This window comes from Carcharodon carcharias, chromosome 17 (assembly GCF_017639515.1).
Source record: "Carcharodon carcharias isolate sCarCar2 chromosome 17, sCarCar2.pri, whole genome shotgun sequence".
Taxonomy (NCBI): Eukaryota; Metazoa; Chordata; class Chondrichthyes; order Lamniformes; family Lamnidae; genus Carcharodon; species Carcharodon carcharias.
In genome coordinates, this window is record NC_054483.1 from 77,685,071 (window position 1) to 77,700,034 (window position 14,964).

At 43.7% G+C, this 14,964-nt stretch overlaps 1 protein-coding gene across 1 annotated transcript in view; it reads left to right on the forward strand.

Moving 5' to 3' along the window:
• The window catches only part of LOC121289661, a 176,381-nt gene that overhangs the window by 132,281 nt on the left and 29,136 nt on the right, over positions 1-14,964 (forward strand). Inside the window, exons 87-101 of the mRNA XM_041209286.1 lie at positions 818-838; positions 980-1,102; positions 2,637-2,663; positions 3,665-3,685; positions 3,827-3,949; positions 5,484-5,510; positions 6,512-6,532; positions 6,674-6,796; positions 8,331-8,357; positions 9,359-9,379; positions 9,521-9,643; positions 11,178-11,204; positions 12,206-12,226; positions 12,368-12,490; positions 14,025-14,051. Coding sequence (XP_041065220.1) covers positions 818-838; positions 980-1,102; positions 2,637-2,663; positions 3,665-3,685; positions 3,827-3,949; positions 5,484-5,510; positions 6,512-6,532; positions 6,674-6,796; positions 8,331-8,357; positions 9,359-9,379; positions 9,521-9,643; positions 11,178-11,204; positions 12,206-12,226; positions 12,368-12,490; positions 14,025-14,051 — 855 coding nt within the window. The remainder of the gene's footprint in view (positions 1-817; positions 839-979; positions 1,103-2,636; positions 2,664-3,664; positions 3,686-3,826; positions 3,950-5,483; positions 5,511-6,511; positions 6,533-6,673; positions 6,797-8,330; positions 8,358-9,358; positions 9,380-9,520; positions 9,644-11,177; positions 11,205-12,205; positions 12,227-12,367; positions 12,491-14,024; positions 14,052-14,964) is intronic.

The window sequence follows — 14,964 nt, forward strand, 5'->3', positions numbered from 1 at the left end:
ATCCCTGCTGCCCACTCACCGTTTGGGAGTTACAATTGGACACCAGACATATGAAGTGCATGGGTAGGGTGGATAAGGAGCAGCTGTTCCCCTTAGTTGAAGGGTCAGTCACAAGGGGGCATAAGTTCAAGGTGAGGGGCAGGAGGTTTGGGGGATGTGAGGAAAAACCTTTTTACCTAGAGGGTGGTAACTGTCTGGAATGCATTGCCTGGGAGGGTGGTGGACGCAGGTTGCCTCATAACCTTTAAAATGTACCTGGATGAGCACTTGGCACGTGATAACATTCAAGGCTATGGTCCAATTGCTGGTAAATGGGTTTAGGTATGTAGGTCAGGTGTTTCTCACGTGTCAGTGCAGACTCGATGGGCCAGAGGGCCTCTTCTGCACTGTAATTCTGTGATTCTCTGATAAGGATCCAGTGAGAGCTGCAGCCTTTTTTTAAGTTTAAAGAATGGGACATACAAAAAACTACTGGCCATGTCAGTTATATGGGACTTAGCCACACTTCAAGAGCATTTACGTATTCTCCATCAATTTGTGACCCCCACAATTTGGGTTGAGGCCCTCACAAAATCCAAATGGGATGTGTTTGAATTCAGCCCTGCTGTGTTTGGGTTTCCCTCCTGTGTGAATCACACCCTGCAGCCTTTCCACGCCCGACAACAATTGAATCGTCGCAAGTGAGGGCAGGAAACCTTTCTGCAGCAACTTGTACCTAGCATGTGTTGATAGATTCTCCTGTTGTACTGAATGTGTCAGGTATGGAATGCAGATGAAAAAATAATCTTCTTACCCATCTTATTTTTTTATTTTACAGAGACTTCTGAACCTACAACAGGTATGGAAAATACCTACTAGAAAATATTTGATCCACTTTTGAATGATAAAACTTCATTACATTTCTTCGAAAATTGTAACCTGCATCCTTGTTAACAATCAACATAATATCAGATCTAATTTGCCATTTACTGTATTACAGGACACGGCTCATGCAGATACAACTGTGGGGGATATTCATCAGGTTGTTCCTGTGATTACAGCTGTCAATTTTATGGCAACTGTTGTTCTGATTTCTGTGATCACTGCTCTTACGTTAATTACGGTAAGAGAACTTTCAGCAAATGAGCTAATATTTAAATTTATGTTGTTAGTATATTATGATTACAATAATGACTGTTAAACTTAAGAATGCCACGTCAATGATAGTTGTAGTTCATATTGTGAATCAGTACAGCTGAGTCCTGAAGATGTGAGATATTTTTCTGCAGTGTGTCTTGTGATCTGTGATATTATGGTCAGGACAGATCGGTTCATTACTATTTCAAATGGTCAAACTGGGTCAACCTGAAATATGGAAACTGTAAAGTGTCTCTCCATAGCGACCATATTTTCAGTGAGACTTGCCTGGCCTGATTTTGATAATGGCATTAGGTGGGCGTTAGGAGCGTGTGCTGCAAGTATGCAGACAGATCGTGACATCAGTCAGCGTGTAAAGCTGATGTGACCCTCACTCTGGCGCATCTGACGTCATTATTCCAGCGCATGTCATCTCTTAACCTCACACGGCTAAACAGACATTCAGGAGCTGAGAGGGCTACCCATCAACCCGATATAAAAGGATCATCAACAACTTCCATGTTACTGTCAGGAGAGCAGGGTTATTGGCATCAGAGCTGGGGGCTGGGTCTTAGTGGGCTCCCACTTCCAGATCTCCTGTCCTCAATCAGACTCTGAGGGTTTATGATTGATGGAACTCCTTTTGCCCATCACGACCCAAAGAGTCGACAAGCGGTCGCACTGTTTCAGCTGTAACGAATGGTGAGAGGGACGCCTGCAGCTGGGTCAAGACCAACGGTGGGGGGATGAGGCTCTTAAGTAATCATTAATTGGCCCCTTAAGTACTATAAGTGGCAACGGGCAAGGGAGCTTGACGATGGGCATTTCTGCCCAATTCTTAATTCTGGCAGAGGTAGTTGTGTGGTGAGATTGCCATGTGTCCTTGCCACCTTAAATCTCTGCACCAGCGAGAGCAGTAGTTTCCGGCAAACTTGTGTGACATCGCTGTTTTACAAAGCAGGTGCGCCTTGAAATCTATTGCGCCTGGTGGGCAAAGCTGCAGCCTCAGAGCAGCGCAAGGATGGCACTGTCAGTGACTGTGGCCACAAACTCTCATTTTGTCATGTATTGCAATGAAGGAGGTGACTGGCAGTCAGTAGTCTAGGGCAAGGGAGGTCAGTTGATTCCATCTTGTGCAGCTTGGATTTATCACGATAGCAGCTATCCCCATTGTGCAGGGTGCCATTGACCGCACACATCTGGCTTTATAGGTTCTGCATCAAAATGCAGAGATGTATCACCACCGCAAGGGGTTCCACTCCCTGAATGTGCAGTGGAGAGTGGCCATCCTGAACACATTTTATTTTGTTTTATTTCTTGACGGTGGTGGGGCTGTATATCTTGTATACCTTGTGTGACAGGCTCGTTGCACCAGTGCGACTTTATCTGTCCACTTGTTTGTAATTGTCAATAATACTTGATGTTAATAATTTAATACTAATACTTCTATGAGTATGAATAATAGAAGATTCTTCAAAAACACTTACCAAAGCAAATAAGCTCTATGTGTTCCTCTATAGGATATTGCAGTGTTTCTTCAACAACAGGTTAGTAATATTTCACCACAATTTATGTTACCTTATCAGTTTGTATATTTTGTTCACCCAATATCAGCCAGTAGAATTAACCTTAATGTCTGTACTCAGAGAATAACCTCGTTGATTTGGTAAAGACTTTGTAAACTGCCATATAAAGACTGCATTTTATCTCCGTAAACATGCGGAGATGCAAATCCCTGCTGCCCACTCACCGTTTGGGAGTTACAATTGGACACCAGACATATGAAGTGCATGGGTAGGGTGGATAAGAAGCAGCTGTTCCCCTTAGTTGAAGGGTCAGTCACAAGGGGGCATAAGTTCAAGGTGAGGGGCAGGAGGTTTGGGGGATGTGAGGAAAAACCTTTTTACCTAGAGGGTGGTAACTGTCTGGAATGCATTGCCTGGGAGGGTGGTGGACGCAGGTTGCCTCATAACCTTTAAAATGTACCTGGATGAGCACTTGGCACGTGATAACATTCAAGGCTATGGTCCAATTGCTGGTAAATGGGTTTAGGTATGTAGGTCAGGTGTTTCTCACGTGTCAGTGCAGACTCGATGGGCCAGAGGGCCTCTTCTGCACTGTAATTCTGTGATTCTCTGATAAGGATCCAGTGAGAGCTGCAGCCTTTTTTTAAGTTTAAAGAATGGGACATACAAAAAACTACTGGCCATGTCAGTTATATGGGACTTAGCCACACTTCAAGAGCATTTACGTATTCTCCATCAATTTGTGACCCCCACAATGTGGGTTGAAGACCTCACAAAATCCAAGTGGGATGTGTTTGAATTCAGCCCTGCTGTGTTTGGGTTTCCCTCCTGTGTGAATCACACCCTGTAGCCTTTCCACGCCCGACAACAATAGAATCGTCGCAAGTGAGGGCAGGAAACCTTTCTGCAACAACTTGTACCTAGCATGTGTTGATAGATTCTCCTGATGTACTGAATGTGTCAGGTATGGAATGGAGATGAAAAAATAATCTTCTTACCCATCTTATTTTTTTATTTTACAGAGACTTCTGAACCTACAACAGGTATGGAAAATACCTACTAGAAAATATTTGATCCACTTTTGAATGATAAAACTTCATTACATTTCTTCGAAAATTGTAATCTGCATCCTTGTTAACAATCAACATAATATCAGATCTGACTTGCCATTTACTGTATAACAGGACACGGCTCATGCAGATACAACTGTGGGGGATATTCATCAGGTTGTTCCTGTGATTACAGCTGTCAATTTTATGGCAACTGTTGTTCTGATTTCTGTGATCACTGCTCTTACATTAATTACGGTAAGAGAACTTTCAGCAAATGAGCTAATATTTAAATTTATGTTGTTAGTATATTATGATTACAATAATGACTGTTAAACTTAAGAATGCCACGTCAATGATAGTTGTAGTTCATATTGAGAATCAGTACAGCTGAGTCCTGAAGATGTGAGATATTTTTCTGCAGTGTGTCTTGTGATCTGTGATATTATGGTCAGGACAGATCGGTTCATTACTATTTCAAATGGTCAAACTGGGTCAACCTGAAATATGGAAACTGTAAAGTGTCTCTCCATAGCGACCATATTTTCAGTGAGACTTGCCTGGCCTGATTTTGATAATGGCATTAGGTGGGCATTAGGAGCGTGTGCTGCAAGTATGCAGACAGATCGTGACATCAGTCAGCGTGTAAAGCTGATGTGACCCTCACTCTGGCGCATCTGACATCATTATTCCAGCGCATGTCATCTCTTAACCTCACACGGCTAAACAGACATTCAGGAGCTGAGAGGGCTACCCATCAACCCGATATAAAATGATTATCAACAACTTCCATGTTACTGTCAGGAGAGCAGGGTTATTGGCATCAGAGCTGGGGGCTGGGTCTTAGTGGGCTCCCACTTCCAGATCTGCTGTCCTCAATCAGACTCTGAGGGTTCATGATTGATGGAACTCCTTTTGCCCATCACGACCCAAAGAGTCGACAAGCGGTCGCACTGTTTCAGCTGTAACGCATGGTGACAGGGACGCCTGCAGCTGGGTCAAGACCAACGGTGGGGGGATGAGACTCTTAAGTAATCATTAATTGGCCCCTTAAGTACTATAAGTGGCAACGGGCAAGGGAGCTTGACGATGGGCATTTCTGCCCAATTCTTAATTCTGGCAGAGGTAGGTGTGTGGTGAGATTGCCATGTGTCCTTGCCACCTTAAATCTCTGCACCAGCGAGAGCAGTAGTTTCCAGCAAACTTGTGTGACATCTCTGTTTTACAAAGCAGGTGCGCCTTGAAATCTATTGCGCCTGGTGGGCAAAGCTGCAGCCCCAGAGCAGCGCAAGGATGGCACTGTCAGTGACTGTGGCCACAAACTCTCATTTTGTCATGTACTGCAATGAAGGAGGTGACTGGCAGTCAGTAGTCTAGGGCAAGGGAGGTCAGTTGATTCCATCTTGTGCAGCTTGGATTTATCACGATAGCAGCTATCCCCATTGTGCAGGGTGCCATTGACCGCACACATCTGGCTTTATAGGTTCTGCATCAAAATGCAGAGATGTATCACCACCGCAAGGGGTTCCACTCCCTGAATGTGCAGTGGAGAGTGGCCATCCTGAACACATTTTATTTTGTTTTATTTCTTGACGGTGGTGGGGCTGTATATCTTGTATACCTTGTGTGACAGGCTCGTTGCACCAGTGCGACTTTATCTGTCCACTTGTTTGTAATTGTCAATAATACTTGATGTTAATAATTTAATACTAATACTTCTATGAGTATGAATAATAGAAGATTCTTCAAAAACACTTACCAAAGCAAATAAGCTCTATGTGTTCCTCTATAGGATATTGCAGTGTTTCTTCAACAACAGGTTAGTAATATTTCACCACAATTTATGTTATCTTATCAGTTTGTATATTTTGTTCACCCAATATCAGCCAGTAGAATTAACCTTAATGTCTGTACTCAGAGAATAACCTCGTTGATTTGGTAAAGACTTTGTAAACTGCCGTATAAAGACTGCATTTTATCTCCGTAAACATGCGGAGATGCAAATCCCTGCTGCCCACTCACCGTTTGGGAGTTACAATTGGACACCAGACATATGAAGTGCATGGGTAGGGTGGATAAGGAGCAGCAGTTCCCCTTAGTTGAAGGGTCAGTCACAAGGGGGCATAAGTTCAAGGTGAGGGACAGGAGGTTTGGGGGATGTGAGGAAAAACCTTTTTACCTAGAGGGTGGTAACTGTCTGGAATGCATTGCCTGGGAGGGTGGTGGACGCAGGTTGCCTCATAACCTTTAAAATGTACCTGGATGAGCACTTGGCACGTGATAACATTCAAGGCTATGGTCCAATTGCTGGTAAATGGGTTTAGGTATGTAGGTCAGGTGTTTCTCACGTGTCAGTGCAGACTCGATGGGCCAGAGGGCCTCTTCTGCACTGTAATTCTGTGATTCTCTGATAAGGATCCAGTGAGAGCTGCAGCCTTTTTTTAAGTTTAAAGAATGGGACATACAAAAAACTACTGGCCATGTCAGTTATATGGGACTTAGCCACACTTCAAGAGCATTTACGTATTCTCCATCAATTTGTGACCCCCACAATGTGGGTTGAGGCCCTCACAAAATCCAAATGGGATGTGTTTGAATTCAGCCCTGCTGTGTTTGGGTTTCCCTCCTGTGTGAATCACACCCTGCAGCCTTTCCACGCCCGACAACAATCGAATCGTCGCAAGTGAGGGCAGGAAACCTTTCTGCAGCAACTTGTACCTAGCATGTGTTGATAGATTCTCCTGTTGTACTGAATGTGTCAGGTATGGAATGCAGATGAAAAAATAATCTTCTTACCCATCTTATTTTTTTATTTTACAGAGACTTCTGAACCTACAACAGGTATGGAAAATACCTACTAGAAAATATTTGATCCACTTTTGAATGATAAAACTTCATTACATTTCTTCGAAAATTGTAATCTGCATCCTTGTTAACAATCAACATAATATCAGATCTAATTTGCCATTTACTGTATAACAGGACACGGCTCATGCAGATACAACTGTGGGGGATATTCATCAGGTTGTTCCTGTGATTACAGCTGTCAATTTTATGGCAACTGTTGTTCTGATTTCTGTGATCACTGCTCTTACATTAATTACGGTAAGAGAACTTTCAGCAAATGAGCTAATATTTAAATTTATGTTGTTAGTATATTATGATTACAATAATGACTGTTAAACTTAAGAATGCCACGTCAATGATAGTTGTAGTTCATATTGTGAATCAGTACAGCTGAGTCCTGAAGATGTGAGATATTTTTCTGCAGTGTGTCTTGTGATCTGTGATATTATGGTCAGGACAGATCGGTTCATTACTATTTCAAATGGTCAAACTGGGTCAACCTGAAATATGGAAACTGTAAAGTGTCTCTCCATAGCGACCATATTTTCAGTGAGACTTGCCTGGCCTGATTTTGATAATGGCATTAGGTGGGCATTAGGAGCGTGTGCTGCAAGTATGCAGACAGATCGTGACATCAGTCAGCGTGTAAAGCTGATGTGACCCTCACTCTGGCGCATCTGACATCATTATTCCAGCGCATGTCATCTCTTAACCTCACACGGCTAAACAGACATTCAGGAGCTGAGAGGGCTACCCATCAACCCGATATAAAAGGATCATCAACAACTTCCATGTTACTGTCAGGAGAGCAGGGTTATTGGCATCAGAGCTGGGGGCTGGGTCTTAGTGGGCTCCCACTTCCAGATCTCCTGTCCTCAATCAGACTCTGAGGGTTCATGATTGATGGAACTCCTTTTGCCCATCACGACCCAAAGAGTCGACAAGCGGTCGCACTGTTTCAGCTGTAACGCATGGTGACAGGGACGCCTGCAGCTGGGTCAAGACCAACGGTGGGGGGATGAGGCTCTTAAGTAATCATTAATTGGCCCCTTAAGTACTATAAGTGGCAACGGGCAAGGGAGCTTGACGATGGGCATTTCTGCCCAATTCTTAATTCTGGCAGAGGTAGGTGTGTGGTGAGATTGCCATGTGTCCTTGCCACCTTAAATCTCTGCACCAGCGAGAGCAGTAGTTTCCGGCAAACTTGTGTGACATCGCTGTTTTACAAAGCAGGTGCGCCTTGAAATCTATTGCGCCTGGTGGGCAAAGCTGCAGCCCCAGAGCAGCGCAAGGATGGCACTGTCAGTGACTGTGGCCACAAACTCTCATTTTGTCATGTACTGCAATGAAGGAGGTGACTGGCAGTCAGTAGTCTAGGGCAAGGGAGGTCAGTTGATTCCATCTTGTGCAGCTTGGATTTATCACGATAGCAGCTATCCCCATTGTGCAGGGTGCCATTGACCGCACACATCTGGCTTTATAGGTTCTGCATCAAAATGCAGAGATGTATCACCACCGCAAGGGGTTCCACTCCCTGAATGTGCAGTGGAGAGTGGCCATCCTGAACACATTTTATTTTGTTTTATTTCTTGACGGTGGTGTGGCTGTATATCTTGTATACCTTGTGTGACAGGCTCGTTGCACCAGTGCGACTTTATCTGTCCACTTGTTTGTAATTGTCAATAATACTTGATGTTAATAATTTAATACTAATACTTCTATGAGTATGAATAATAGAAGATTCTTCAAAAACACTTACCAAAGCAAATAAGCTCTATGTGTTCCTCTATAGGATATTGCAGTGTTTCTTCAACAACAGGTTAGTAATATTTCACCACAATTTATGTTATCTTATCAGTTTGTATATTTTGTTCACCCAATATCAGCCAGTAGAATTAACCTTAATGTCTGTACTCAGAGAATAACCTCGTTGATTTGGTAAAGACTTTGTAAACTGCCGTATAAAGACTGCATTTTATCTCCGTAAACATGCGGAGATGCAAATCCCTGCTGCCCACTCACCGTTTGGGAGTTACAATTGGACACCAGACATATGAAGTGCATGGGTAGGGTGGATAAGGAGCAGCTGTTCCCCTTAGTTGAAGGGTCAGTCACAAGGGGGCATAAGTTCAAGGTGAGGGGCAGGAGGTTTGGGGGATGTGAGGAAAAACCTTTTTACCTAGAGGGTGGTAACTGTCTGGAATGCATTGCCTGGGAGGGTGGTGGACGCAGGTTGCCTCATAACCTTTAAAATGTACCTGGATGAGCACTTGGCACGTGATAACATTCAAGGCTATGGTCCAATTGCTGGTAAATGGGTTTAGGTATGTAGGTCAGGTGTTTCTCACGTGTCAGTGCAGACTCGATGGGCCAGAGGGCCTCTTCTGCACTGTAATTCTGTGATTCTCTGATAAGGATCCAGTGAGAGCTGCAGCCTTTTTTTAAGTTTAAAGAATGGGACATACAAAAAACTACTGGCCATGTCAGTTATATGGGACTTAGCCACACTTCAAGAGCATTTACGTATTCTCCATCAATTTGTGACCCCCACAATGTGGGTTGAGGCCCTCACAAAATCCAAATGGGATGTGTTTGAATTCAGCCCTGCTGTGTTTGGGTTTCCCTCCTGTGTGAATCACACCCTGCAGCCTTTCCACGCCTGACAACAATTGAATCGTCGCAAGTGAGGGCAGGAAACCTTTCTGCAGCAACTTGTACCTAGCATGTGTTGATAGATTCTCCTGTTGTACTGAATGTGTCAGGTATGGAATGGAGATGAAAAAATAATCTTCTTACCCATCTTATTTTTTTATTTTACAGAGACTTCTGAACCTACAACAGGTATGGAAAATACCTACTAGAAAATATTTGATCCACTTTTGAATGATAAAACTTCATTACATTTCTTCGAAAATTGTAATCTGCATCCTTGTTAACAATCAACATAATATCAGATCTAATTTGCCATTTACTGTATAACAGGACACGGCTCATGCAGATACAACTGTGGGGGATATTCATCAGGTTGTTCCTGTGATTACAGCTGTCAATTTTATGGCAACTGTTGTTCTGATTTCTGTGATCACTGCTCTTACATTAATTACGGTAAGAGAACTTTCAGCAAATGAGCTAATATTTAAATTTATGTTGTTAGTATATTATGATTACAATAATGACTGTTAAACTTAAGAATGCCACGTCAATGATAGTTGTAGTTCATATTGTGAATCAGTACAGCTGAGTCCTGAAGATGTGAGATATTTTTCTGCAGTGTGTCTTGTGATCTGTGATATTATGGTCAGGACAGATCGGTTCATTACTATTTCAAATGGTCAAACTGGGTCAACCTGAAATATGGAAACTGTAAAGTGTCTCTCCATAGCGACCATATTTTCAGTGAGACTTGCCTGGCCTGATTTTGATAATGGCATTAGGTGGGCATTAGGAGCGTGTGCTGCAAGTATGCAGACAGATCGTGACATCAGTCAGCGTGTAAAGCTGATGTGACCCTCACTCTGGCGCATCTGACATCATTATTCCAGCGCATGTCATCTCTTAACCTCACACGGCTAAACAGACATTCAGGAGCTGAGAGGGCTACCCATCAACCCGATATAAAAGGATCATCAACAACTTCCATGTTACTGTCAGGAGAGCAGGGTTATTGGCATCAGAGCTGGGGGCTGGGTCTTAGTGGGCTCCCACTTCCAGATCTCCTGTCCTCAATCAGACTCTGAGGGTTCATGATTGATGGAACTCCTTTTGCCCATCACGACCCAAAGAGTCGACAAGCGGTCGCACTGTTTCAGCTGTAACGCATGGTGACAGGGACGCCTGCAGCTGGGTCAAGACCAACGGTGGGGGGATGAGGCTCTTAAGTAATCATTAATTGGCCCCTTAAGTACTATAAGTGGCAACGGGCAAGGGAGCTTGACGATGGGCATTTCTGCCCAATTCTTAATTCTGGCAGAGGTAGGTGTGTGGTGAGATTGCCATGTGTCCTTGCCACCTTAAATCTCTGCACCAGCGAGAGCAGTAGTTTCCGGCAAACTTGTGTGACATCGCTGTTTTACAAAGCAGGTGCGCCTTGAAATCTATTGCGCCTGGTGGGCAAAGCTGCAGCCCCAGAGCAGCGCAAGGATGGCACTGTCAGTGACTGTGGCCACAAACTCTCATTTTGTCATGTATTGCAATGAAGGAGGTGACTGGCAGTCAGTAGTCTAGGGCAAGGGAGGTCAGTTGATTCCATCTTGTGCAGCTTGGATTTATCACGATAGCAGCTATCCCCATTGTGCAGGGTGCCATTGACCGCACACATCTGGCTTTATAGGTTCTGCATCAAAATGCAGAGATGTATCACCACCGCAAGGGGTTCCACTCCCTGAATGTGCAGTGGAGAGTGGCCATCCTGAACACATTTTATTTTGTTTTATTTCTTGACGGTGGTGGGGCTGTATATCTTGTATACCTTGTGTGACAGGCTCGTTGCACCAGTGCGACTTTATCTGTCCACTTGTTTGTAATTGTCAATAATACTTGATGTTAATAATTTAATACTAATACTTCTATGAGTATGAATAATAGAAGATTCTTCAAAAACACTTACCAAAGCAAATAAGCTCTATGTGTTCCTCTATAGGATATTGCAGTGTTTCTTCAACAACAGGTTAGTAATATTTCACCACAATTTATGTTATCTTATCAGTTTGTATATTTTGTTCACCCAATATCAGCCAGTAGAATTAACCTTAATGTCTGTACTCAGAGAATAGCCTCGTTGATTTGGTAAAGACTTTGTAAACTGCCTTATAAAGACTGCATTTTATCTCCGTAAACATGCGGAGATGCAAATCCCTGCTGCCCACTCACCGTTTGGGAGTTACAATTGGACACCAGACATATGAAGTGCATGGGTAGGGTGGATAAGGAGCAGCTGTTCCCCTTAGTTGAAGGGTCAGTCACAAGGGGGCATAAGTTCAAGGTGAGGGGCAGGAGGTTTGGGGGATGTGAGGAAAAACCTTTTTACCTAGAGGGTGGTAACTGTCTGGAATGCATTGCCTGGGAGGGTGGTGGACGCAGGTTGCCTCATAACCTTTAAAATGTACCTGGATGAGCACTTGGCACGTGATAACATTCAAGGCTATGGTCCAATTGCTGGTAAATGGGTTTAGGTATGTAGGTCAGGTGTTTCTCACGTGTCAGTGCAGACTCGATGGGCCAGAGGGCCTCTTCTGCACTGTAATTCTGTGATTCTCTGATAAGGATCCAGTGAGAGCTGCAGCCTTTTTTTAAGTTTAAAGAATGGGACATACAAAAAACTACTGGCCATGTCAGTTATATGGGACTTAGCCACACTTCAAGAGCATTTACGTATTCTCCATCAATTTGTGACCCCCACAATGTGGGTTGAGGCCCTCACAAAATCCAAATGGGATGTGTTTGAATTCAGCCCTGCTGTGTTTGGGTTTCCCTCCTGTGTGAATCACACCCTGCAGCCTTTCCACGCCTGACAACAATTGAATCGTCGCAAGTGAGGGCAGGAAACCTTTCTGCAGCAACTTGTACCTAGCATGTGTTGATAGATTCTCCTGTTGTACTGAATGTGTCAGGTATGGAATGGAGATGAAAAAATAATCTTCTTACCCATCTTATTTTTTTATTTTACAGAGACTTCTGAACCTACAACAGGTATGGAAAATACCTACTAGAAAATATTTGATCCACTTTTGAATGATAAAACTTCATTACATTTCTTCGAAAATTGTAATCTGCATCCTTGTTAACAATCAACATAATATCAGATCTAATTTGCCATTTACTGTATAACAGGACACGGCTCATGCAGATACAACTGTGGGGGATATTCATCGGGTTGTTCCTGTGATTACAGCTGTCAATTTTATGGCAACTGTTGTTCTGATTTCTGTGATCACTGCTCTTACATTAATTACGGTAAGAGAACTTTCAGCAAATGAGCTAATATTTAAATTTATGTTGTTAGTATATTATGATTACAATAATGACTGTTAAACTTAAGAATGCCACGTCAATGATAGTTGTAGTTCATATTGTGAATCAGTACAGCTGAGTCCTGAAGATGTGAGATATTTTTCTGCAGTGTGTCTTGTGATCTGTGATATTATGGTCAGGACAGATCGGTTCATTACTATTTCAAATGGTCAAACTGGGTCAACCTGAAATATGGAAACTGTAAAGTGTCTCTCCATAGCGACCATATTTTCAGTGAGACTTGCCTGGCCTGATTTTGATAATGACATTAGGTGGGCGTTAGGAGCGTGTGCTGCAAGTATGCAGACAGATCGTGACATCAGTCAGCGTGTAAAGCTGATGTGACCCTCACTCTGGCGCATCTGACGTCATTATTCCAGCGCATGTCATCTCTTAACCTCACACGGCTAAACAGACATTCAGGAGCTGAGAGGGCTACCCATCAACCCGATATAAAAGGATCATCAACAACTTCCATGTTACTGTCAGGAGAGCAGGGTTATTGGCATCAGAGCTGGGGGCTGGGTCTTAGTGGGCTCCCACTTCCAGATCTCCTGTCCTCAATCAGACTCTGAGGGTTTATGATTGATGGAACTCCTTTTGCCCATCACGACCCAAAGAGTCGACAAGTGGTCGCACTGTTTCAGCTGTAACGCATGGTGACAGGGATGCCTGCAGCTGGGTCAAGACCAACGGTGGGGGGATGAGGCTCTTAAGTAATCATTAATTGGCCCCTTAAGTACTATAAGGGGCAACGGGCAAGGGAGCTTGACGATGGGCATTTCTGCCCAATTCTTAATTCTGGCAGAGGTAGGTGTGTGGTGAGATTGCCATGTGTCCTTGCCACCTTAAATCTCTGCACCAGCGAGAGCAGTAGTTTCCGGCAAACTTGTGTGACATCGCTGTTTTACAAAGCAGGTGCGCCTTGAAATCTATTGCGCCTGGTGGGCAAAGCTGCAGCCCCAGAGCAGCGCAAGGATGGCACTGTCAGTGACTGTGGCCACAAACTCTCATTTTGTCATGTACTGCAATGAAGGAGGTGACTGGCAGTCAGTAGTCTAGGGCAAGGGAGGTCAGTTGATTCCATCTTGTGCAGCTTGGATTTATCACGATAGCAGCTATCCCCATTGTGCAGGGTGCCATTGACCGCACACATCTGGCTTTATAGGTTCTGCATCAAAATGCAGAGATGTATCACCACCGCAAGGGGTTCCACTCCCTGAATGTGCAGTGGAGAGTGGCCATCCTGAACACATTTTATTTTGTTTTATTTCTTGACGGTGGTGTGGCTGTATATCTTGTATACCTTGTGTGACAGGCTCGTTGCACCAGTGCGACTTTATCTGTCCACTTGTTTGTAATTGTCAATAATACTTGATGTTAATAATTTAATACTAATACTTCTATGAGTATGAATAATAGAAGATTCTTCAAAAACACTTACCAAAGCAAATAAGCTCTATGTGTTCCTCTATAGGATATTGCAGTGTTTCTTCAACAACAGGTTAGTAATATTTCACCACAATTTATGTTATCTTATCAGTTTGTATATTTTGTTCACCCAATATCAGCCAGTAGAATTAACCTTAATGTCTGTACTCAGAGAATAACCTCGTTGATTTGGTAAAGACTTTGTAAACTGCCGTATAAAGACTGCATTTTATCTCCGTAAACATGCGGAGATGCAAATCCCTGCTGCCCACTCACCGTTTGGGAGTTACAATTGGACACCAGACATATGAAGTGCATGGGTAGGGTGGATAAGGAGCAGCTGTTCCCCTTAGTTGAAGGGTCTGTCACAAGGGGGCATAAGTTCAAGGTGAGGGGCAGGAGGTTTGGGGGATGTGAGGAAAAACCTTTTTACCTAGAGGGTGGTAACTGTCTGGAATGCATTGCCTGGGAGGGTGGTGGACGCAGGTTGCCTCATAACCTTTAAAATGTACCTGGATGAGCACTTGGCACGTGATAACATTCAAGGCTATGGTCCAATTGCTGGTAAATGGGTTTAGGTATGTAGGTCAGGTGTTTCTCACGTGTCAGTGCAGACTCGATGGGCCAGAGGGCCTCTTCTGCACTGTAATTCTGTGATTCTCTGATAAGGATCCAGTGAGAGCTGCAGCCTTTTTTTAAGTTTAAAGAATGGGACATACAAAAAACTACTGGCCATGTCAGTTATATGGGACTTAGCCACACTTCAAGAGCATTTACGTATTCTCCATCAATTTGTGACCCCCACAATGTGGGTTGAAGACCTCACAAAATCCAAATGGGATGTGTTTGAATTCAGCCCTGCTGTGTTTGGGTTTCCCTCCTGTGTGAATCACACCCTGTAGCCTTTCCACGCCTGACAACAATTGAATCGTCGCAAGTGAGGGCAGGAAACCTTTCTGCAACAACTTGTACCTAGCATGTGTTGA